Source organism: Hyperolius riggenbachi, chromosome 12 (assembly GCF_040937935.1).
Source record: "Hyperolius riggenbachi isolate aHypRig1 chromosome 12, aHypRig1.pri, whole genome shotgun sequence".
In the NCBI taxonomy this organism is placed as follows: Eukaryota; Metazoa; Chordata; class Amphibia; order Anura; family Hyperoliidae; genus Hyperolius; species Hyperolius riggenbachi.
This window is the reverse complement of record NC_090657.1, coordinates 130,225,988-130,249,874: the sequence shown is the minus strand read 5'-3', so window position 1 is coordinate 130,249,874 and position 23,887 is coordinate 130,225,988. Positions and strand designations below refer to the sequence as shown.

The following is a 23,887-nucleotide window of genomic DNA, read 5'->3' as shown; positions in this document are numbered from 1 at the left end:
TGCCACTCTCTGCTGCAATCCTGGCTTGTAATTAACAGTTTAGGCAGTGTTTACAAACAAACTAACCAGCTTCTAATAGGCTCAGCTAAGCATAGTGTGTGAGTCATTCATAGTATGCAGGGGGCCTGCAGAGGGTGTGTATCGCTTCTACCAATCACAAGCAGCCCTGCACATTCCACACAATCAAGCTTTAGCCCGACAAACAGGACAGAGGAAAGATACATTGATTTATTACAGAGACAGTGCAGTTAGGAAAGACTGCAGTAAGCCAGAGCAGATTAGAACAGGCATAGGAACTTATAGGATAGAAGAACTAAGGCTGAAAAATTTGTTACAGAGTCTCTTTAAGGGCTCGTTTCCACTATAGTGAATCCACATGCGTTGTCCGCATGCGGATTCGCACAGCCAATACAAGTGGATGGGCCTGTTTCCACTTGTGCGTTGTGTGGAGCGTTTTTGTGTGCGGGGAAAATCTGCATGGCAGAGCCGTCAGAATTCGCTCCCCGCACACCGCTATGCGAATAGCATTCAATGTATTTAATAGGGAAATTGCATGCGGTTTTGGCATGCGGTTTTCCCCGCGATTTCGCATGAAAATCAATGTTAATTTACACAGGCAGTGACATGGTTAAAATCGCATATACCCTTACCCATGCGGAATCGCGGCAAAAAACACATGCAGAATCGCACCCGCATGCGATTTCCTCTGCGGCGATTCCACACCGCACTAGTGGAAATGAGCCCTAAGGGGTTTTATGACTGCAGTCCTTAAAGGGAACCAGAGACGAAGCACCCTTGTGTATTTTACCATATATATCAGTAGGAACATTAGAGAAAACACTTACCATGCTCTGTTTCATCCTCACTACTAAAAGTGTCTGTTACCAGCTGTGATAAGAATCCCGGACTGAGCATTCAGTCTGGCTTTGCAGGGAATAATTATAGCTGAGTCATTATAGCAGAGCCACAAGGGGGCAGGCTTGGGCTTGAAAAGACACCAGAGAAGACAGACTCAGCTATAATCTTTCCGTAGCAAAGCTAGACTGAGTGCTCAGTGGGGGATTGTTATCAGAGGTGATAACAGTCAGATTAAACAGAGAACAATGAAACAAAGAGCCGATTAGGTGTTTACTGTCATGTTCCCACTGATTTATAAGGTAAAATACAAGAGGGTGCTTCATCTCTGGTTCTCTTTAAGTGGTTAAATAGACCAAATGTTATATCTAATGTGCAAGTTCGAGAACATGTTTTGAAAAAAAAATTGGCTAGTGATATAAAAGTCAAGTCCCCAAAAGTTTTCCAAATATATAAACTATAAGTCTAAGGCCTCTTTCACAGTGCGACTTTAAAGTTAGAAAAACTTTTAACGTGGACTAACGCACAGCAATACTAAGTCTGTGCAACATTCACAGTACACACGTTGCGTTTGTGTGTAACGTGTAGCATTATTAGAAAGTGTTGCATGCTATGCGTTATACACGTTATTAACTGTGGTGGACTGTTTGCACATGCTCAGTAATGACCTGGAAGCATACTTTTCATTGCCTGTATGCCTACTGTATGCGATAACAGGGTATATAGTTGCGTTGTGACATTTTTGGGACGTTGCGTTGTTAGTTTGCGTTGCGACTTAAATGTTGCATCAAAATGCAATGTCCCACTGTGAAAGTAGCCTAAAAGAAAGAAGGTAGAGAATATAGGACTTTTAAAAGATCAGGCGGGAAACTTGATTGTGGAGGACCAAGCTAAAGCGGAAATTTTTAATGTTTGCTTTCCTTCTGCGTTTACCAAGGTGATGCCTTTAGCCCATAATATGGTCCTGGGTTGTTCCCAATCTACCTATTCAGCATGAATTGCCTAACACCGTAAGGTGTTAGGCAAGATTAACTAAGATTTAAGCTTTACATTGAAATCCTTGAACAGTCTGGGCCCTGGATACCTGAAGGACTTGCAACTGCACCACACTCCCCACAGTCTTAGATCAAAAGGATGTAATACCTTGGTCACCCCCAAAGTCCACCCTAAAAACTTTTGGAGACAGAGCTTTCTGTCATGCTGCCCCTACACTTTGGAACTCCCTGCCACACCCAATCAGGACAGCTCTATTCCTTACAGCATTTAAAGGGAAGGTTCAGGGAGGGTGGGGAAAAAATAAAAATCAATTTCCACTTACCTGGGGCTTCCTCCAGCCCGTGGCAGGCAGGAGGTGCCCTCGCCGCCGCTCCGCAGGCTCCCGGTGGTCTCCGGTGGCCGACCCGACCTGGCCAGGCCGGCTGCCAGGTCGGGCTCTTCTGCGCTCCAAGTCCTTGTACTTCTGCGTCCCACGCCGGCGCTCTGACGTCATCGGACGTCCGCCGGGCTGTACTGCGCATGCGCAGTAGTTCTGCGCATGCGCAGTACAGCCCGGCGGACGTCCGATGACGTCAGAGCGCCGGCGTGGGACGCAGAAGTACAAGGACTTGGAGCGCAGAAGAGCCCGACCTGGCAGCCGGCCTGGCCAGGTCGGGTCGGCCACCGGAGACCACCAGGAGCCTGCGGAGCGGCGGCAGGGCACCTCCTGCCTGCCACGGGCTGGAGGAAGCCCCAGGTAAGTGGAAATTGATTTTTATTTTTTCCCCACCCTCCCTGAACCTTCCCTTTAAGTCCAAACTGAAAACCCGCCTCTTCAGTCTGTCATTTCTGAACACCTGACTATTTCCTCTCTAACACAGTCCAGCCTGCAACCTTGTCTTGATCTCAGACATAACTATGTGCTTTGAGTCCTAAGGGAGAAAAGCGCTTTACAAATGTTATTGTATTGTAAGATAGACAAGGCACCTAGCCTAGATGGCATCCATCCCCGAGTATTAAAGGAGTTTAGTTCATTTATTGATACGCCACTTTATCTTACTTTCTGTGATTCTCTTTCCAGTGGGTCTGTTGCTTATCACTGGCATACAGCTGAGGTTTACCCCTTATTCAAGAAGGGGAAAAAATGGAGCCAGGAAACTATAGACCTGTAAGCTTACAGGGAACCTAAACCGAGAGGGATATGGATGTTTCCTTTTAAACAATACCGGTTGCCTGGCAGTCCTGCTGATCTCTTTGGCTGCAGTAGTGGCTGAATCACACACCTGGAACAAGCATGCAGCTAATCCAGTCTGACTTCAGTCAGAGCACCTGATCTGCATGCTTGTTCAGGGGCTGTGTCTGAAAGCATTAGAGACACAAGATCAGCAGGAGAGTCAGGCAACTGGTATTTTAAAAGGAAAAAAATCCATATCTTTCTCAGTTTAGGTTACCTTTAACATCAGTTGTGTATAAATAGTTTGATGGAATCCTAAGGGATGCTATACAAAATTATGAAGCACAGAATAATCTCATTTCAGTTTGACAGCCTGGTTTTTCTTAAAGAGACTCCGTAACAAAAATTGCATCCTGTTTTTTATCATCCTACACGTTCCAAAAGCTATTCTAATGTGTTCTGGCTAACTGCAGCACTTTCTACTAACACAGTCTCTGTAATAAATCAATGTATCTTTCCCCTGTCAGGGCCCGTTTCCACTCTAGCGGAAACGGCCGCGAATCCGCAGAGTTTCCCCGCAGGCAAATCGCACGGGGAAACTCTGCCATAGGGGATAACGGCGCCGCCGGCCGAATCGCTTGCAGTAGCGATTCGGCCGGAAACCCTGAACAGAATTCGCGGCGGAGGCTGCGATTCCCATAGCCGTGCATGGCACGGCTGATGGGAATCGCCTGCGATCTCGCCCACCCGCTCAGTGCCGGCGTGCGTCTACGAGACGCACGCCACACTAGTGGAAACGAGCCCTCAGACTTGTCGGCCTGTGTCTGGAAGGCTGCCAAGTTCTTCAGTGTTGTGGTTCTGCTATGAACTCCCCTTTATGCACACTGCCTGTGTGTTATTTAGGATTAGAGCAGCTTCTCTCTTCTCTCTCTTATCTTTTACAAGCTGGATAAATCGTCCTCTGAGCTGGCTGGGCTTTCACATACTGAGGAATTACAAACAAGGGCAAAGCTGTTTGCAGGAAGAAAAGAGCAGCCTGAAACTTCAGTGCATGGGGGAAAGAAACACACAAATGATCTCTTGAGATTCAAAAGGAAGGGTGTATACAGCCTGCTTGTGTATTAATGTATTTTCTATGTGTGGACATACTGTACATCAATCTACTTCCTGTTTTGGTGGCCATTTTGTTTGTTTACAAACAAACTTTTAAAAACTGTTTTTAACCACTTTTAATGCGGCGAGGAGTGGCGAAATTGTGACAGAGGGTAATAGGAGATGTCCCCTAACGCACTGGTATGTTTACTTTTGAGCGATTTTAACAATACAGATTCTCTTTAAGACCGGTCCTGTCTCGCCAACATGCTCAGCTTTTATGAAGTGGCAAATAAAAATTTAGATCTTGATAAAGCTATAGATGTAGTGTACTTGGACTCTGCAAAGGCTTTTTACACTGTTCCCCACACTAGCCTGGTGCAGAAGCTTAGTATACAGGGACTAGGAGGAAATGTGTGTATGTGGAAAGAGAACTGGTTAAGGGATAGAAGGCAAAACGTGGTGGTAAGCGGATCATACGCAAAATGGGAAACCGCAGTGGGGTACCGCAGGGGTCAGTACTTGCTCCAATTCTTTTATATGTATTTATCAATGATATAGTAGACGGAATACAGAGTAATGTAGCCATCTTTGCAGATGATACAAAATTATGCAGAGTTATCAACGCTAAGACTGATGGTGACATATTACAACAGGACCTTGACAACATGGCAATATGGGCAGGCTCGTGGCAGATGAAATGTAATGTTGATAAATTGATAACAAGTTAGGTACTCGTATACAATGCCAAACAGCGGTAGCTAAAGCAAATGAAATTCTGGGATGCATAAAAAGGGAAATATCTTGAGATGCTAGTATACTACTCCCTCTGTATAAATCATTTGTGACGCTGCATCTGGAGTATGGAATACAGTTTTGGGTACCACACTATAGAAAGGACATTACACTTCTGGAAAGAGTACAAAGACGGGCAACTAAATTAATCAGAGGGATGGAAGATCACACTTGCCAAGAAAGGTTGGATAAACTGGGCTTATCTAGCTTAGAAGAAAAAGGGATTGAGAGGTGACCTGATTAACATGTATAAATACATCAGCTGGCAATACAAAAGCTTGGCAGATGAGATTTTTGTCCCTAGGGGTGTACGACGGACAAGGGGACATGATTTGCGTATGGAGGAAAAAGTTTTTGCCATCTATTTAGAAAGTGGTCCTTCACAGTAAGAGTGGAACATCTTACCTCAGGAAGTAGTTAGTTCAAGCTCTATATCTGCATTTAAAGAAAGCTTGGATGCTTGCTTCCATTGAAGGGCATCCACAGCTATAATCATTAGATTATTTCCAGAAGAGTTGATACAGGGATTTATCTGACTGCCATCTGAAGCCGGGAAGGAATCTTTCCCTTTTAAGGTGTACCAGAGCTGAAATAAGTAAAGTAAAAAAAAATAAAAATGTATACTTACCTGAGGCTTCCTCCTGCCCCATCCGCTCGGATCGCTCCCATGCTGCCGTCCTCCCCTGCCCGCAGCTTCGGGAACCGGGTCCCATCACTTACGTCAGTCGGCTCCAGTCTATGCAGGAGAAGTGCGCTGTTTGCGTATATAAGTAGACGTAGAGAACGCACTTCTCTTGTTTGGCCGCTGCATCAGCCATGATTGACAGCATCCCCACATTATTAGGCGACAGGCTGGGCATCTGAAAGAAACATATGGAGATCGAGGCCAAGCAGAAGCGTAAAGTGATGCGGTGGACGGCAGGGGTCAGAGGCCATGGTTGACAGCATCCCCATGTGGTTACCCGGCAGGCATCTGAAAAAAACATATGGAGGCAGAGGCCAGGCAGAAAAGTAAGTAACGCAATGGACGGCAGGGGTTAGCTTGTCTGGCCGCTGCAGCGGCAATGATTGACAGTGCCTCCACATGATTGGCCGGCAAGCATCTGAAAGGGACATATGGAGGTAGAGTAAGTGATGCCCTGGTGCGCTGGACAGTGACCTGGACAGAGAGAGGGGGACACAAGACTAACAAAAGAAGGACCTGGGGACACAAAGGACTGAGGAGGACACAGAGGGACACAAAAGGTACAAGGGGGACCCAGAAGGTACAAGGAAGACCTAATAATTTGGGGGGATTGGAGGAAAAGGTTCATAAGACGCCCCTGTGCCATGGATGCACCAGGATAAGTATGTATATTTTTTTTATCCCCTAAACCTAGGTCCGTCTTATGGTCCACAGCGTCTTATGGTCCGAAAAATACTGTACTTTTATTCAACCAGCATTTTTTTTTTTTTTTTGTAACACTAAGCAAGTAATTTTTTGAAGGGAAATGACATGCACTGTAGCCACTGGAACTTGAAAATGTTTAGAAATGGCCTGGCAGCTCTTTCCTGACTTTTGAGCAGCCACAATGCGCAACTGCAGGTTTTCACTGAGCTCCTTTTTCTTAGCCATGACTGTTCACAAACCAACTGTAGAGCTGCTGTTTTTCACCTGTTGAGTTGATTAAAACAGATGTTCCCAATTAGGGTAATAAGGATGCTTTAGAACAGCTTGGACTATTTGTGGGAAAATCCAAAGTGTTTTACTGTTCCAGACTGTGACAGTTTGTGAAGGGTATAAATAATTTTGGACTGGATTCTTTTTACTCAAATGTAAATAAAAGCTGACAAATGTTTGTTTTTTTCCCACAATAATGCCTCTTTTACATCGTCTTATTATCTTTTGGGAGACACCTATATCATTTCCTGTCAAAAAATTACTTGCTGGCTGAATAAAATTAACTTGAGTCAAAATTTGCCAGGGGTATGAATAATTATGGGCAGCACTGTAAGTGACAGGACCCAGTTCCCGTAGCTGCGGGCAGCGGAGGATGGGAGCAATCCGAGCAGATGAGGCTGGAGGAAGCCCCAGGTATGTAGAATGTTTTTACTTATTTGAGCTCTGAGTCCCTTTAAAGGTGGCCACACACCATACAATTTTTTAAATATCTGTTTGATTTAAAGGGAACCTTAACTGGCGTGGAAAAAATAATTCACTTACCTGGGAACTTTCCCAAGCCTCCTGCAGCCGTCCTGTGCCCGCGCCGGTCCTTCGGTGCCCTCCGGTCTCCCTCTGCCGCTAAGTTTCGTTTTCGGACGACTGCCAGTCGTCCTCGGGCAAAGCATCATCTTCTTCCGGATTCCCCGTCGTAAAGAGCCGTAAAGCGTATCCGCATGACGCGTTTGGCGTCATGCGGACGCGCTTTACGGCTCATTACGACGGGGAGTGCGGAAGAAGATGACGCTTTGCCCGAGGACGACTGGTAGTCGTCCGAAAATGAAACTTAGCGGCGGAGGGAGACCGGAGGGCACCGAAGGACCGGCGCGGGCACAGGACGGCTGCAGGAGGCTTGGGAAAGCCCCCAGGTAAGTGAATTATTTTTTCCATGCCAGTTAAGGTTCCCTTTAAGAATTGCAATACATTTTTCTGACTAATTGTAACATTTCAAAAATATGACCAATGTACCACACACGTATGTTCAATTTTTCCCCACTTATGACAAAAATGATTGGAAACTCTGACAAAATTGCTAGGGTGTGTATATTAATAAATTGACAATCTAACACACACCATACAATCTTTAGAAAGATTGAACAAAAATATCTGGCATTCCAGATCGATAAAAATTGAAGAGAGCGGGAAATCCGATTGGATTTTTCAGTCGAATGAAAAAAAAGCTTTCGAGTTTTTCAGGAGATCCGATCGTTATTATCGAATTGCCGTAAAATTGGATCATTTTATTGTATCGTGTATGGCCACCTTAAGGCTAATTAGCCCAGGCCTGTGCAGGTTTAGGATGGTGTTTTTTTAATGTAATTTTTTTTTCTGGTTTGACTTGGACGGATGTCTTTTTTTTCAACAAAACTAACTATGTAACACATTCACATCACAGCATTCACATCTTTCAGCGTTTAACTTTAGACTATATATTTTCACATATAGACGGCTCACCGTATGTATAAATACTTTGCATTTTTTATAGAATTCGAATTATATGGAACTATGCATTAACACGCTGTGGTCATACATGTAACACTGCAAAGATATGTTGATCAGAGACAGAATTTTATATGGCCCAAATAACCATATAATTTCTTCACACAGATACAGAGTGGAAATTCGGGTATGTTTGGCAATAGTGGAGCAGCACAAGCCAGGTCTTTGCAACAGCCACAACAACCACCAGTGCAACCTCTCAACTCATCCCAGCCTAGTCTTCGTGCTCAAGTGCCTCAGTTTTTATCCCCTCAGGTAAATCTATGTACAGTGTATATATAAATCTCTAAAATCAAGAAGTTTTGAATCAGGATGATATCGCTTATTGAGTAACGTAAAAGAATTAGAGTAAGCAAGCTTTCGTCTGTATAGCCTTCATCGGGCTTCAAGCCTGTTTGCTCACAAGATGTTGGAACAGACATCTTTCTACATGTAACATCAAAAGGGGATACATAGATTTTTTTTTCAAGCATAAATACATGTCATTAAAGGATTTATCAGGCAAAATTGAACAAAATAAGCGCTACTTACCCTGGGCTTCCTCCAGCCCCAAGCTCCCAGCATATCCCTCGCCGCAGCTCTGCACGCAGCCGTTCGCCACAGCTTTCTCCCGGTCCCCGGCGATGACCTCAGGCCGATCTCCAGGTCGGCCTGTATTGCGCCTGCGCGAGCGGCGCTGTCAATCACCGCCACATGGACTGCGCAGGCGCAGAATTACTGTGCCAGCGCAGTCTGCTCCGGTCCACGTGGCGGTGATTGACAGCGCCGTTCGCGCAGGTCAGTACAGGCCGGCCTGATGTCATCGCCGGGGACCGGAAGGGAGCTGAGGCGAACGGCTGCGTGCAGAGCTGCGGCGAGGGACATGCTGGGAACTTGGGGCTGGAGGAAACCCTGGGTAAGTAGTGCTTATTTTGTTCAATTTCACCTGATAACTCCTTTAAGATGCCTTAGCGCTTGTTCTGGATATCCTCTGCAAAGAATCCTGCCTTTTGGAGTGAGCGTTATATAACTTTTTTGTTTATATTGTTATATCTAGCAAGTTTGTTGCAATAACGCTTTTTCCTATAGGACTAGCTAGAGATAGAATTGCATCTTCGCACGCTAATGCGAAGTGGTGGCAGCTTACCTGATTTCTATACGAGATTGCAGATTGTATGGATTGTACATACTATTGAAATTGTATAGTGTGTGGACTCTCCAACCAATCCAAAAGGTTACTTTGTCTGCATTAGTATTTGAGCCTGATGAAGGCTAAATAGCCGAAAGCTTCTCTTGTTGTTTTAGGTTAGGCAATAAAATGGTATAAAATTTTGTTATAGTTGAATGGTGCACTCCTTGAACAATTTTATATAAACAATTTATAAATAAGGAACACGCGCTAATGATAATGATTTAATCTATAAAATTCTCATGTACATACCGTCTTTCCCCGAATATAAGACACTGTCTTATATTCTTTTTGGGGAGGAAATGTCTGCTAGGGCTTATTTTCGGGGGTGGGAGGGGCTAGACGCTGTGTGTATGGGCAGGTGCGTGGTCTCTTACCGCACCTCCCTTGTGGCTGCGTCCCCCTCCGTTCCTGGTAATTCCTCCGGTGGCGGCGGCATAGTAATCCATCTGTGAGGGCGCCCTGTGACCCTCACGCAGTACGCTAGGCCAGCTCTGCGCTGGCGCTCTCTTCCTGTCATCATGTGCGCCCGGCAGATGCGTCCCAGGCGCACACTGATTAATCAATGTGCGCCTGGGACGCATCTGCCGGGCGCACATGATGACAGGAAGAGGGCGCCAGTGCAGAGCCGGCCTAGCGTACTGCGTGAGGGTCACAGGGCGCCCTCACAGATGGATTACTATGCCGCCGCCACCGGAGGAATTACCAGGAACGGAGGGGGACGCAGCCACAAGGGAGGTGCGGTAAGAGACCACGCACCTCCCCATACACACAGCGCCCCGCCCCCAGCTAGGCCTTATTTTCGGGGTAGGCCTTATATTTCAAGCATGCTTGAAATATAAGGGAGGCCTTACTTTCGGGGTAGGTCTTACTTTAGGGGAAAGACGGTAGATAAAATGCTAAAAAAAACACACCTATAACAAAACACTCATGCCTTTCATACTATTCACAATCATACCATAAATAATTTTATATAAACAATTTTGCACAGCAACACGTTTTTTTGGATCGCTATAACCAGAGGTTAGGTGTCACCCCTCAATGATATGTTCTATTTTACAAATGGCCTAGCGCTCAACAAATCAGCACATAAGTCTCTCCCTACATTCCCAAACAACTTGATAGTTTAGTGAACTACTTCACAGCATAAACAGTCTTTCAATACGCTCACCATATTCATATGCCAATCATTGACAGATCAGCTCATGCATTTTTGGCCCAGCCAGTCAAGAATTTTCTCCTCTGGCTTTGTATCTTGAGGCACTCAAAGGAAACAGCAAAACAGAACAGAGCACATATAGTGTAGTATGTCTGTATGGTATCACTTCAAAACACCACACACACAATATGCTCACCAGATTTAATGGCTAATCTTTATAGACTGGTAATTTCACTTTTGTCCCAGCCAGTATATTCCTCAGACACTCCTTCCAAAGATCCTATCCGTAATCGCTCATAAAGGGGAAAAAACAAATGCATATGGTGTAGTATGTCACACTTTTTTCACCACAAAGTGCCCATGCAAAACTCAGTGTGCTCACCAGATAGTATGGCTAATCTCCCTTGGGGATCAGCAGTCAAGCCTTTGGGCCCAGCCAGCACTTTCCTCACTTGAATCTCTATCCGCTCCAGTATATAGGGAAAAGTGAAAAAACGAGACTATGGTGCAGTATGCTATATACAGATATATCACCCAGGTGTTGTCATCCACTGCAAGGTGCATGTATATGCCCACATCACATAAACTCCAAGCCTCTCACCCGATTTCACTGCTGAACCAAATGCAGACCAGCCAGAGGCACTAAGGATCCGTTGCTCAAAAAACCGTCAGCCTTTGAACTCAGAAGAAAGTTTCCATAGCATAATACCGTTTAATAAAATTCATATAAAAAGTAGTGCACTTACAAATCTCATGTCACAAATGTGCATTAAAACCAGTCCGTTGCAACAGTTACATCCAGCGTCTCCCGTCCTGCCAAGGCTCCACCCGACTAGTTTTGTCGGTATAACGCATCAGGGGCGTGGCTGATGGCATTGGGGAGATGCTATTTACAGGCCTATAGAATCACGTGATGGGACTACATCAGTGTCGCTCGGCGATCATATTTCGTTAAGAATGAATAATAAAATGAATGGCTCCTGAAATCCCCTTCTATTGAAAAAGTGATCCTACTTAGAGTTATTAGATAGCAGTACTACCTTCCTATCTGAATACTAAACCATTATATCAGCTTAGGGTAAAGCATTGGGTAAAACTACATTAACCATACTCCTCTTCTTAAAGAGAACCCGAGGTGGGCTTGAAGAATATTATCTGCATACAGAGGCTGGATCTGCCTATACAGCCCAGCCTCTGTTGCTATCCCAAACCCCCCTAAGGTCCCCCTGCACTCTGCAATCCCTCATAAATCACAGCCACGCTGCTGACAAACAGCTTGTCAGAGCTGGCTGTGTTTATCTCTATAGTGTCAGTCTGCTGCTCTCCCCGCCTCCTGCAGAACTCCAGTCCCCGCCTGCATCCCTTCCCTCCCTGCTGATTGGAGGGAAGGGGCGGGGGCAGGGACCGGAGCTATGCAGGAGGCGGGGGAGCAGCTGAGACTGACACTACAGATGTAAACACAGCCTCACAGCACGGTTGTGATTTATGAGGGATTGCAGAGTGCAGGGGGACCTTAGTGGGGTTTTGGATAGCAACAGAGGCTGGGCTGTATAGGCATATCCAGCCTCTGTATGCAGATAACATTCTTTAAAACACACCTCGGGTTCTCTTTAAGCTGCAAAACCTTCTATTGGTTACCTACATTATCGGACTTCCCCTTGATCTCGCTAGGTTAAACTGCCGCTTTCATTATACGCGCTAGAGACAGATCATACTGAGCCGCGCTTGCGTGCCACCTACTCCATATTGCCACACTGAGCGACTCTTGCGTTCCACTTGCATCATTGTACCACTTGCGCTCCTCCTCTCATGAACGCCCACTCCAACTCCTTACATACAAGACCCTAAGTACCTCCCTTCATGTGCGCTATAGCCTACACAGCTAAACCCCTGCGCCTGCGTGGTTGTGTTAATTGCTTATGTAAGTCCGAGCATTACCATGATTTACCCTCACGCATGCACTATTGCAGCCAATGTGCCCCCTAGAGGTCAAATGGAGTGATGCAGTTAAGTGTAATTTCATATCCAGAACCAGCATAGCATAGCAAACTCACTAGCCCTCATGCTTGCGCTATTCCAGACACGGTGCCTCCTGGAGGTCAAATGGAGTATTGCAGTTAAAAGTAATTTCATATTCACAACCAGCATCATATAGCAAACCCATTTGCCCCTGACATTATTTTCTGCACCCCAAGTAATCACTCACAGAAGAATACATCCTTATGACATATCAATATGATAAACACACCTGGAATCTTGCTTTTGACCCAATTTAACCTCCCATTATGTGTACCCTCCTATATTACCAATGATCATTGTGTCCACCTCCATAGCCACATCACCACATTGAATATTACTACAGTCCAAATACAGTCTACATCATCTAACATAAACCATTCTAATAATCTAAAATAAAGCCATTAACGTCTACAGTCTACATCATCTAACATAAACCATTCTAATCATCTGAAATATAACAATTAAATCCAGATCTACATTTATCCCCCTTGGTACCAAGGTTTTCAATTCATATATCCACTTATTTTCCATTTTGGCAATTTCCCGAATTTTGTGACAACTTCTTTTGTGGTTAACTTTTGAATCCCAGCAAATTTAAGCAATCCTACATCTGTACAATGTTTATCATCAAATTGCCGTGATACATTATTTCCTCTAAACCCATTCGTAATATTATTGATATGTTCACCTATACGTGTTTTCAATGCCCTTTTTGTCCTACCCACATTCTGGAGTCCGCATGGGCACCATAATAAGTAAATGCGAACTGCTGCAGTGGATAAATTCCCTGATCTTATATTTAACCCCTGTTTGTGTCGAAGAAAAATGCTGTAGTTTCGTCTCCTTGGAGCATTCGCATGCTTTACAATTTCTTCAGGGAAAAAAACCTCACTTGTCCCCACATATCAGTTTTGTTCTTACTCCTTGGGCCTTCCACATACGTTTTCACTAGTTGCCGCTGTAGATTGTTAGCCCTTCTGTATATGAACCTCGGTTGTTCTGGAACTACTTTTCCCAAAATGGGATCATTCTTTAGGAGTCCCCAATGTTTTCTGGTGTAATTGCCTTCTTAAAACAGAAGGAAATTTGCAATAATTCAGTTATAAGTGAACATGTGTGGTTACCCACAATGCACTACTACTAAATATGCAAATTATCCCTTTTCGTCCTTGTTAAGCAAAGCAAGCATCCAGAACCGCTGGTGTATAGCAAGCCTATAGCTTTAAGTTTTACACAGCCATATCAAACCCACATGTAGACAGCCTGTTTCGGACTTTTGGTCCTCATCAGTACATGGCAGGGATTGATAAGGCTGTATGAAATAGGGCTTGGACCAGTACAACAGAGTAACCAAGCAGCTCAGGGTGACCCAAACTACTAGGAATGTATAGGGGGATAAAAGGCACCAAAAAGCCCTCCTACTAAAGCTATAGGCTTGCTATACACCAGCGGTTCTGGTTGCTTGCTTTGCTTAACAAGGGCGAAAAGGGATAATTTGCATATTTTGTAGTAGTGCATTGTGGGTAACCACAAATGTTCACTTATAACTGAATTATTGCAAATTTCCTTCTGTTTTAAGAAGGCAATTACACCAAGCTTTCCTTTTTTTAGTAGGAGGGCTTTTTAGTTCCTTTTATCCCCCTATACATTCCTAGTAGTTTGGGTCACCCTGAGCTGCTTGGTTACTCCAATGTTTTCTGAAGATACCCTCTACTTATATTGCATGTTATATTCCAAAAACACTCCATATTCATAGGCATTGTTACTTTGATTTCCATTTGGAGCATTGTCTTTATTCCGCAAAAGGGAGTTTCTATCTTTAGCCAAAATTTCCTCTGCTAATTTAATCAATGGCATACATTCGTACCCTTTTTCCATGAATCTGGGGGTTTGTGCTTTTATGATATAATCAGTGTCATAGGAACAGTTCCTTCGTATTCTACTCAGTTGGCCCTTGGGGATGTTCTGTAGCCACTTAGGGTGGTGACAGCTTCTTATAGAAATATAAGAGTTTCTATTTTTTTTTATTGTTTTTGTACCCAGTTGCCATTCTTTGTTCATTATGACTGCATCCAGGAACTCTATTTCATTGGTACTGCTTTTGGCTGTGAGTTGGATCCCCAACTGGTTAGAATTCAGCCATTCCATATATTCTTCCAATTCATCTTCACTCCCATATCTATGAATCTTTGCCAGCTCCTAACTGGGGTACTAGGTGCCAACTCCAGCACCTTCCTCTCCCATTGATCCATAAAAATATTAGCTACGCTCGGGGCAAACTTTGCCCCCATCGCACAGTCCAATATTTGCAGGTAAAATTCTTTCCCGTACCAAAAATAGTTGTGAGACAATGAAAACTTTAATAAATGCAAAATAAACTTTATTTGCTCCTCCAACTCCCCTTGTTGACCCAATGCCCTCTTTAACGCACTTAGTCCCTCACAATGTGGTATGATCGTATATAATGCAGTAACATCCGCTGTAACCAGTCTACTGTCTTTTGTGATGCATGCCCCATTGATGTTTTGTTGGAAGTGTTTTGTTTCCTTCAGTAAGTATGGTAGGGTTCTCACTACTGGTTGTAGGAATAAATCAACCTATTCCCCTATTCTTTGATTTAATGAGCCAATACCACTAATAGGTCTTCCCGGTGGCTGAAGTGGGTTTTTGTGGATCTTCGGATTCGTATACATAACTGGTATTCTTGGGGCATCTATCATTAGATATTTAAACTCAGCATCATTGATAATCCCCTTTTCCAGGCCCTCCCTTAAAATCAATCTCAGTTCTTCTTTATACTCATATGTGGGGTCCCCCTTCAATTCCTTATGTTTGATGGTCTCCCAGGATTTTTTCCATTTCACATTTGTACTGATTAATGTGCATTGCCACTACCCTCCCCCCCCCCCCCCCCCTTATCGGCAGGTCGGATTAAGATTTCTTTATTCTCACTCAACGCCCTTATTTGCTTAATTTCATTATTTTTTTTTCTTAATTTTAATTTTCTCAATGTCATTTATAACCATCTTCTTAAAACTTACGCATCCTATTTATTGGCTAAACTATTATGAGGGAAGAACCTACCTTCCCTGTGACAGGACTTCCCCAATTTAAAACGTGCTATGCATTTAAATAAGCAGAATAGGCAGATTTAGGTTGTGTCCGGGAATGTCCCAAAACTTAACTAAAGGTGGCCACTAACTGTCCAATTTCTAGCGAAAAAGCGTTAGAGGGATTAGAAATTCTGATCGGATTTGTTGTAAATAATCTCCATTGATGGGCACAATCGATTACGAACGATTATAAAAATAGTTGTCCGATTTGATTTTGGTCAAACCAAAATTTGGATTTAGTAGTTGGTTGTGTTAGATAGGAAGCAAAGATTGGTTCGTCGATGGTGTAGTGAATGATTTTTCTTCCGATCAGAGTTATCTGATCGCTCAAACGATTTTTTTGCAAGAAATTGGATAATTAGTGGCCACCTAAGTAGCCTTTAAGTGTAGGATGATTTGGACTACATTTTGTCACAGGGAAAGATTTGGAGGAGGGGGGTTGTTTTGATTGCAATTTCTCACTTTTAAGTGTAACTACAAACAGGGCCGGATTTGTAGCTTTTACCGCCCTAGGCAAACTTTCACCAGTCACCCCTTGACCAACTGCATCCTGGCAGAGAGAATCAGGTCGATGGCGGGAGAGTCAGGTCACACAGAGAATTAGGTGGATGGAGGGAGAGTCAGGACACAGAGAGACAGGTGGCTGGCGGGAGAGTCAGGACACAGAGAGACAGGTGGCTGGCGGGAGAGTCGGGACATAGAGAGAGCCAGGTGGATGGAGGGAGAGTCGGGGCACAAAGAGAATCAGGTGGATGGCGGGAGAGCCCAGAGGACACTGGGAGATTCAGGACACAGAGCCTGGTGGGTTGTAGGAGAGCCAGGACACAGAGAGTGCCAAGCCTAAAGGTACCCATTACAGTAAAATCCCACACAGCCAATCTATTGTTCCTGATCTGCACGATAATCAGAAGCAATCGGTTGTGTCCATTAATGCCCAAATTCCCACTAACTAATTAGATCAAATCAACGGGATTTATCCGAAAAACAGATCAATTCCATTGATCTGATCAATTTGGTTAGCTGGAATTCAGCAGTTAATGGACATGACCAATCGAATACCGCAGCAATCAGAAATAATTGGCTGCGGGATAGTACGGCTAATGTACACCTTTAGACTGGTAAACATGGGAGAGGTAAAGGGGACACTATAACATTTTAAATTATGGTACACACACTATAAAACCTATACGTACACTCATTCCTGGAGACTTCTCCCCCCTCGGCACACTTATACAGGATAATGGAGGTTCTCTTTGGCTGTTGCTGTATGTGATGAAGGTTGGCTGCACAGAGATCTCTCTTCCAGCTGACAGGAGACACACAGGCAATGCTGGCTGCTGCAGATTTATAAATCCAGAGGCAGGAGGGGGACGGGTCACATGACTGTGTGATGGAGGCTATCAGAGCAAGACTGCCTCCCAAAAAGTGTCCTCAGTGCAAGGAGGCTGTGATCTCCTTGCCATAGACACTGCATACAGTGCCAGACTACAAAAACATTACTGCCGCTGCTAATTGCTGACCAGGGAGATTGTTCTCTAGCGACAGCAGCGTAGGAGTTACTCTGTGCAGTTCTGTCACTGCTGGAGGACTCTGCTGGGTGAGAGACTAGAACTAACACTGGGGGGGGCGCCACTGTACAGCTAGCATTGGGAATAGCGGTATCGTTCAGCATGTTAGTTTGATGTTCAGCGCCCTTGATGTTCAGCGCCCTAGGCCATGGCCTACATGACTACAAATAGATAACCCATAAGGATGAATATTGACTTTGACAGTTCGCAGCAGATAACCTGCAGTTGCCTGATTTCAATTTCCATCTTGATCTGTCTGCTCTTTTCTCTTAAAGTGAACCGAGCATCATTTTTAACACCCAGGGCAGCGCTATAGCAAATAAAAAATGCATTCTAAAAATGTGGTTTATTATTAAAAAAAACTTTAATTTTACCTCATTTTTTTACATCTAAGAGTTAAATTAGCCACTTTGTCCGACCGCAAAGGACCTGTGGTCCCTGAGCAGGAGATGGTGAAAACAGATAAGAAATTACCTCTTTAGACTTAATTGACCACAAACAAACCCCCATTGTACTTCAAACAAAAAACATCAGTTACAGTTGAAGAATGTCACACCTAGCCTGGATAACAGCACTTGTAAAACAGCAGGGGTTGAGCTTCTGAACAATGTCAGCCCTTGCAGCTATTTGAAGCCAAGAGCTGCTTGGATCCCTTTAAGGCCTTTTTCAGATGGATGGCTTAACTGTGTGCTTCTCAAGCAAGTCAGTGTCCTATCTGCTGCTCATGACTGCCATTCAGGTGCAATAAAAATGCAGCTGAATTGCAGTGTTTGTAAAGCCAAGCGTGTCATTGCTTTACAAGCGGTGGTGTTACCAGGCCGCAGAGAATTGCAACATGTTGCTGCTGCCATGCTCAGATGTGACTCCATGGCTGGTGGCTACCTGTTCATTTACTGAAGTTCCTTCCTTCCATATTTATTTTTAAATCTCTTCTAAACTCCATCCCGCATCAGACTGTGCCCTGTGTCCCCTGATTTTTACCTATGCCACCTTTGTGCTCTGGGCCGCACCTCCCACCCATAGGATGCAAGCTAACTCTTTATTCACACTGTAGATTAAAGTTGGACAAGGTGGCCGCTAAAGATAGATACTGCTGGCCCCCTCCCCGATGTGAAGGTGAGAGATTTAGCCTGCCCAACTCTGTTGTTGTATAGAGAATGGGTGAGGGGTATGGGAGGAGAGAGAGTAGAGAGCTTTCAGAAAGGTAGCAGTTGTCCCTGGCAAACCGCCCGGGGAATGATCTCATGTTTAGGACTGACTGCCCTTATGGGTCTGTCAGCAATCTAGCGTAGTCCCTGTCTATGCCAGGGACTAAGGCAGCGGTGCTGCTCTCAAGCAGGATCGGTGGCATCAGCTGATCTCCATAGATTGCCGCTCTCTGGACGTGGTGTATGGAGGCAGTGTGTGCAACTTTTACGCGTTTCTGGAGAGAAGTTTTCTCCTTTGTTACCTGAAGAAAGGAGAAAGCTTCTCTCCCTAAAGGCGTGGCATAAGACATTTTATTGTTTTTTTAACCAAGCACGAACCTATCCTTTTCACATGCTCTTTCCAGGAATCTTCAGATGCACTTTTTATCCCCACATAGTGGAAGCTCACAGTGCGGCTAGCAAACTTGAGCACACACTGCCTCCAGGCACTACATCTAGCGAGACCCAGTAAGCGGCCATCTATGGAGATCAGCTGAAGCAACCGATGCTGAGTTCCAATAGATTAGCGTACAGCCCACATTTTCCCATTATTTAAGAAGGGCAAAAAAAAAAAAACGCTTTTAGGAGGTAGTGAACGCTAATGTGGATATTGGGAATGCTGTATGTGTGATATACTTGGACTTTGCAAAGGCCCTCAACACTGTTCCCCTCAAAAGTCTGGTGCAAAAGTTGAAGATACGAGTACTGGGGAAGAGTCAGTGTTCATGGATAGTCAACTGGCTAATGGACAGAAAACAAAGAGTTGTGGTCAGTGGATCATATTCAAAACGGGTGACTGTTAGCAGTGGGGTCCCATAGGGGGTCAATACTGGGTCCAGTGCTTTTCAATTTATGTATTAATGACCTAGTAGATGCAGTAGAAAGCAATGTTGCTATTTTTGCAGATAATACAAAATTGTGCAGAATCATCAAATCTCAGGAGGATAGTGACATATTGCAACAGAATCTGGATAGGATGGCAGATGAAATTCAATGTTGAAAAATGTAAAGTCATGCATTTTGTTAGTACCAATGGTAAAACACCATACAAAATAAACTGGGTACAGATGGGGACATCAAACTTGGAGAAGGACTTAGGAGTACTCATCGACAACAAGTTAAATAATCGTATTCAATGCCAAGCCGCTGCAGCTAAAGCTAAAACAATTTTGGGATGCATTAAAACGGAAATAAAAACTCGATGCTAGCAAAATATTGCCCCTGTTTAACTCTCAAGTAATTCCACATCTGGAATATGATATTAAGTTCTGGGCACCACATAACAGGAAAGATATTGCAGTTTTAGAGCAGGTGCAGAGACGAGCAACAAAATTGATACGAGGAATGGAAGGTCTCGCTTACTAAGAAAGGTTAGATAAATAGGGTTTATTTCGTCTGGAGAAAAGACACCTTGGAGGGCATCTAATGAACATGTATAAATACGTCAGAGGGCAATATAAAAGCTTGGCGGATGAGCTTTTTGTCCCTAGGCGTTTACAAAGGACTGGGGGACATGATTTGCGCATGGAGAAAAAAAACTTTTTAGCCATTTATTTAGGAAAGGATTGCTTACAGTAAGAAGAGGTTATTAGGATGTGGAATGCATTGCCACGGGAAGTAGTTATGGCAAATTCAGTATCTGCATTTAAAGGGGACTTTCCTTGCGTTGACATCCATGGCTATAATTACTAATTACTAGGTAACGCCCAGTGGTTTTTATCTGATTGCCATCTGGAGTCGGGAAGGAATTTTTTCCCTTTTGGGGCTTATTGGCCTTGCCTTGTAAGGGCAAGACATGTCAATTTTAAGGCACTGGAGTTGTTCCGTAATCTCCCCCTCACTATGGGCCATATTCTATTGCTGAACTCGCCAGCGCTAAGCACTGGCGAGTTCTTAACTTAGACGATGGGGGCATCGCCTAATCTAATTAAACTTTAGACCCCCCCCCCCCAGGCGGAAAAGAACTCGCTTGGGCGATATAATCGCCCAGCGAGTTCTTACCACGGAATCCAATTATCCTTATCATGTCTCCGGGAAGCGATGCTTCCCGGCAGACATGAGCGTTACTTAGACCTGCAAAAAGCAGGTCTAAACTAGCTAACGCACGTCGTCGCCGCAGCATCTGGGGGTCTCCTTTAATATGGAGACCCCCAGAGCTCCCCGTCGGGTCGCCGCACAGTTTAGAAGCCCCCGTGCAGCTCTGCAAAGGTTCCCCTTCATACGTACTGCCGCCGATCACCCGCCGCCTCTCACCGCAAAATCTGTCGTGTAATTACAGTGTATCTAACACTGTAATTACTGTGCGCATAGAAGGAGCCCGGGCAAAGCATCTTTGAATCTGCAGCCGGGCTCCCCATTGGTCCGCTGTCTGAGCCATTTTATTGGTTCAGACAGCGGACCAATGGGGAGCCCGGCTGCAGATTTAAAAATGCTTTGTCCGGGCTCCTTCTATGCGCACAGTAATTACAGTGTTAGATACACTGTAATTACACAATGGATTTTGCGGCGAGAGGCGACGGGTGATCGGCGGCAGTACGTATGACGGGGAACCTTTGCAGAGCTGCACGGGGGCTTCTAAACTGTGCGGCGACCCGACGGGGAGCTCTGGGGGTCTCCTTATTAAAGGAGACCCCCAGATGCTGCGGCGGAAGATGTCGGCGGGCGAGTGCGCATGTGTGGGGAGTGAGGCCGTGGTGCTGATGGACAGCACCACAGCGTAAACCTCACTCCCCATCGCTCGGTAAAAGGGAGCATCGCTCAGGCTTTCGCCTGAGTAATGCTCCCTAACGATCGGCCATCACGCGAAGGATATGGGCAATAGGATTTGCCGGTAATCCTCGCGCGATGGCAAGGTGATAAGTAGCTCGCATCTGCAAGCTACTTATCACCTTGTATAGGATATGGCCCTATGTGTCCTTGCCTGAAATGGAGTTTGTCCTCTCCACTGCAAATATCTTCTCTCAGCACACCCTAGTGGGAACTCTGGATTATCAAGGATAGGCAATAAGGGGGATGGATGTGGAGAAAGCTCTAGCTTTTTTCCTTTTTAACACTTCTTGTAATACTGTTTTTCAAAATAGCCACTTCCATTTATATTTCCGGCAGCTCTCCACATTGTCATTAACCTTACATTCCTTTATGCTGAATATGATCATGTAGTAAGCTGCCGGGAATATATATGGAAGACGTTTATTTTAAATTGAAATAAACTGTAGGATAAAGCACTTACAAAATATAATGCTGCTGCTTAATTACTTCAGGGCCCCTCCTGTTCCCTGTTCTGCCTGGAGTGGCTCAGACAAAAAAGATAAGAATCTTCAGTAGACGGAAGCCTCTGGATATTTTTTATCATTCCAGCGAAGAGTCCCTCTAAGCATATTCAACAAGGGTTTGACAAATATACTTTTATGGGCGTTTCCAAATACAGGTGGCTCCGTACGGCATGTCTATAATTAAAGAAAAGCAAAATTTAAATTGAACTGGTTACTTGACCCGTCATCAGATTAAGGGGAAGCTAACCCTAAAAAATGCATACATTAATATTAAACGGAATGATGGGTCATATAGCCTCCATAAGTATACCAATGCTTACTTTATTATAAATATAAATAATCTAAAACATTCTCCCCTCACAAATACAAAACCAGAATGTGAAAATTTTCCACAATATTTAAAATCAAATAGCCACTGTGGAGCGTATAGCCACACGCTGTTTTTTTTTTTTTTTTGGTTTTGGGGGGCTATTTTTTTAGGGTTAGCTTCGCCTTGATCTGATTAAGGGTCAAGCAACCAGTCTAAATTTTGCTTATCTTTACTAAACCTAATGGGGACCAACGTCGCTCTGACTAGATGTACGTTCACTGTCTGCGAAAACGAGAGTCCCGTGCGCACCCGAGAGTGGAGATTAATCTGTCATATGACAGGTGATATCTCCCCTCAGTGATCAGGAACCATCGTGCTTGTTTCCTGATCACGTGATCACTATGATCGCCATCGCCACCATTAGAGCTGCGACGGAAGGGGACAAAGAAGAGGATCCTCTCACCCTCCTGCCGTTCCCCCAGCGATGGGCGCTCCCCTCCGGCCAGCATCCCCGCTCACTCTGACGTAGGTATCGGGTCCCACCTTGATGACGTCATCAAGCTGCGACCCGGAACTGAGCGGCAGTACGAGTGGGGAGGCCGGGCAGATCGGAGGGTTTCACAGCGGCTTATCGCTTGAGCCTGGTAGGTAAGTAAAGGCTGATGGCTTACAGGGGGACATCTGGCTACAGGGGGACGCCATGCCCAGCAAACCACACTCGGGATTCGGCTGCCTGACCCCCCAAACGCGTTGCGCCCTCCCCCCCATGCAAAACCGTCTGGTCCATAACCACCCTGGCGATATGGAGGAGCTGAGCTCGTCCAGCAACAACTTGCAAAAAACGTTAATGACGAGCTGAGCTCGTCCATGCCAACAGGGAGATTTCCTGTTTCTCTGCCCCGCCGGCTGCATCTTTTTCCAGAGGGATTCCCCAGGATGGCTGGATGCCTGTCTGCATGCTGTGGGTAGCGATCTGTGCTACCCCAGCGTGCAGAACAAGCATCCAGCCACCCTAGGGAATCCTTGGGCAGTGGTTCGGCGGGCAGAGAATGTGCTTGGGTCCCCTCTTGTATGCGGCCGCTCTGGCAGCTGTGGGGGGGATCCCCCTCTGTGCGGGCGGGGGGAACCCCCTTCTATGGCAGCTGTGCAGACGGGGGGATCCCCTTTTGTGCGGGCAGGGGGATCCCCCTTCTATGGCAGCTGTGCGGACGGAGGATTCCCCTCTGTGCGGGCGGGGGGATCCCCCTACTATGGCGACTGTGTGGGTGGCCAATTCCCCTCCTCCCCCTCCTGATCTCCAACCCCCCCCCCGTCTCAGCCCATTAAGTAAATAGATCTACTCACCCGGGAGCTTTCTCCGGCGACTGCTGCGGCGCACACCCTCCTCCATCTCCAAAGTCTCGTTCTCTGTACAGTTACATTACGAGGCTTGGTGGGGGATCCCCCTGCCCGCACAGCTGCCATAGAAGGGGGTTCCCCCGCCCGCACAGAGTGGGTTCCCCCCGCCCGCACAGCTGCCATAGAAGGGGGTTCCCCCTGCCAGCACAGAGGGGATCCCCCACCCGCACAGCTGCCACAGCCGCCGCATACAAGGGGGAACCCCCGCACATTCTCTGCCCGCCAATCCGCTCCCCAGGGATTCCCTAGGGTGGCTGGATGCTTGTTCTGCACGCTGGGGTAGCACAGATCGCTACCCACAGCTTGCAAGGAGGGGGGGGGGGAGGATCAGGAGGAGGGGACATCTGGCTACCTATAAATCTGGCTAAACACCTGGCTCACTATATATCTGGCTGCACATCTGCCTAACTATACCTGGTTTACATCTGGCTATCTATATATCTGGCTATACATCTGGGTCTTATGCTCATCATTGGCGTGCTGATTCCTCGGCGCGTACCTCTGATAGCTTCCCCAGTGTCTTCTTCCATGTCCCATGGCGCATTTTGCTTTTCCCTCGGGGATCACATGTCCCCCGTCGATCAGCGTTGATGACACCAGGGT

The 23,887-nt window shown here is 45.5% G+C and overlaps 1 protein-coding gene across 1 annotated transcript in view; it reads left to right on the top strand.

Moving 5' to 3' along the window:
- The window catches only part of TNRC6C (trinucleotide repeat containing adaptor 6C), a 353,608-nt gene that overhangs the window by 168,810 nt on the left and 160,911 nt on the right, over positions 1-23,887 (top strand). Inside the window, exon 7 of the mRNA XM_068262142.1 lies at positions 8,199-8,345. Within this exon, the coding sequence (XP_068118243.1) occupies positions 8,199-8,345 (147 nt within the window). The remainder of the gene's footprint in view (positions 1-8,198; positions 8,346-23,887) is intronic.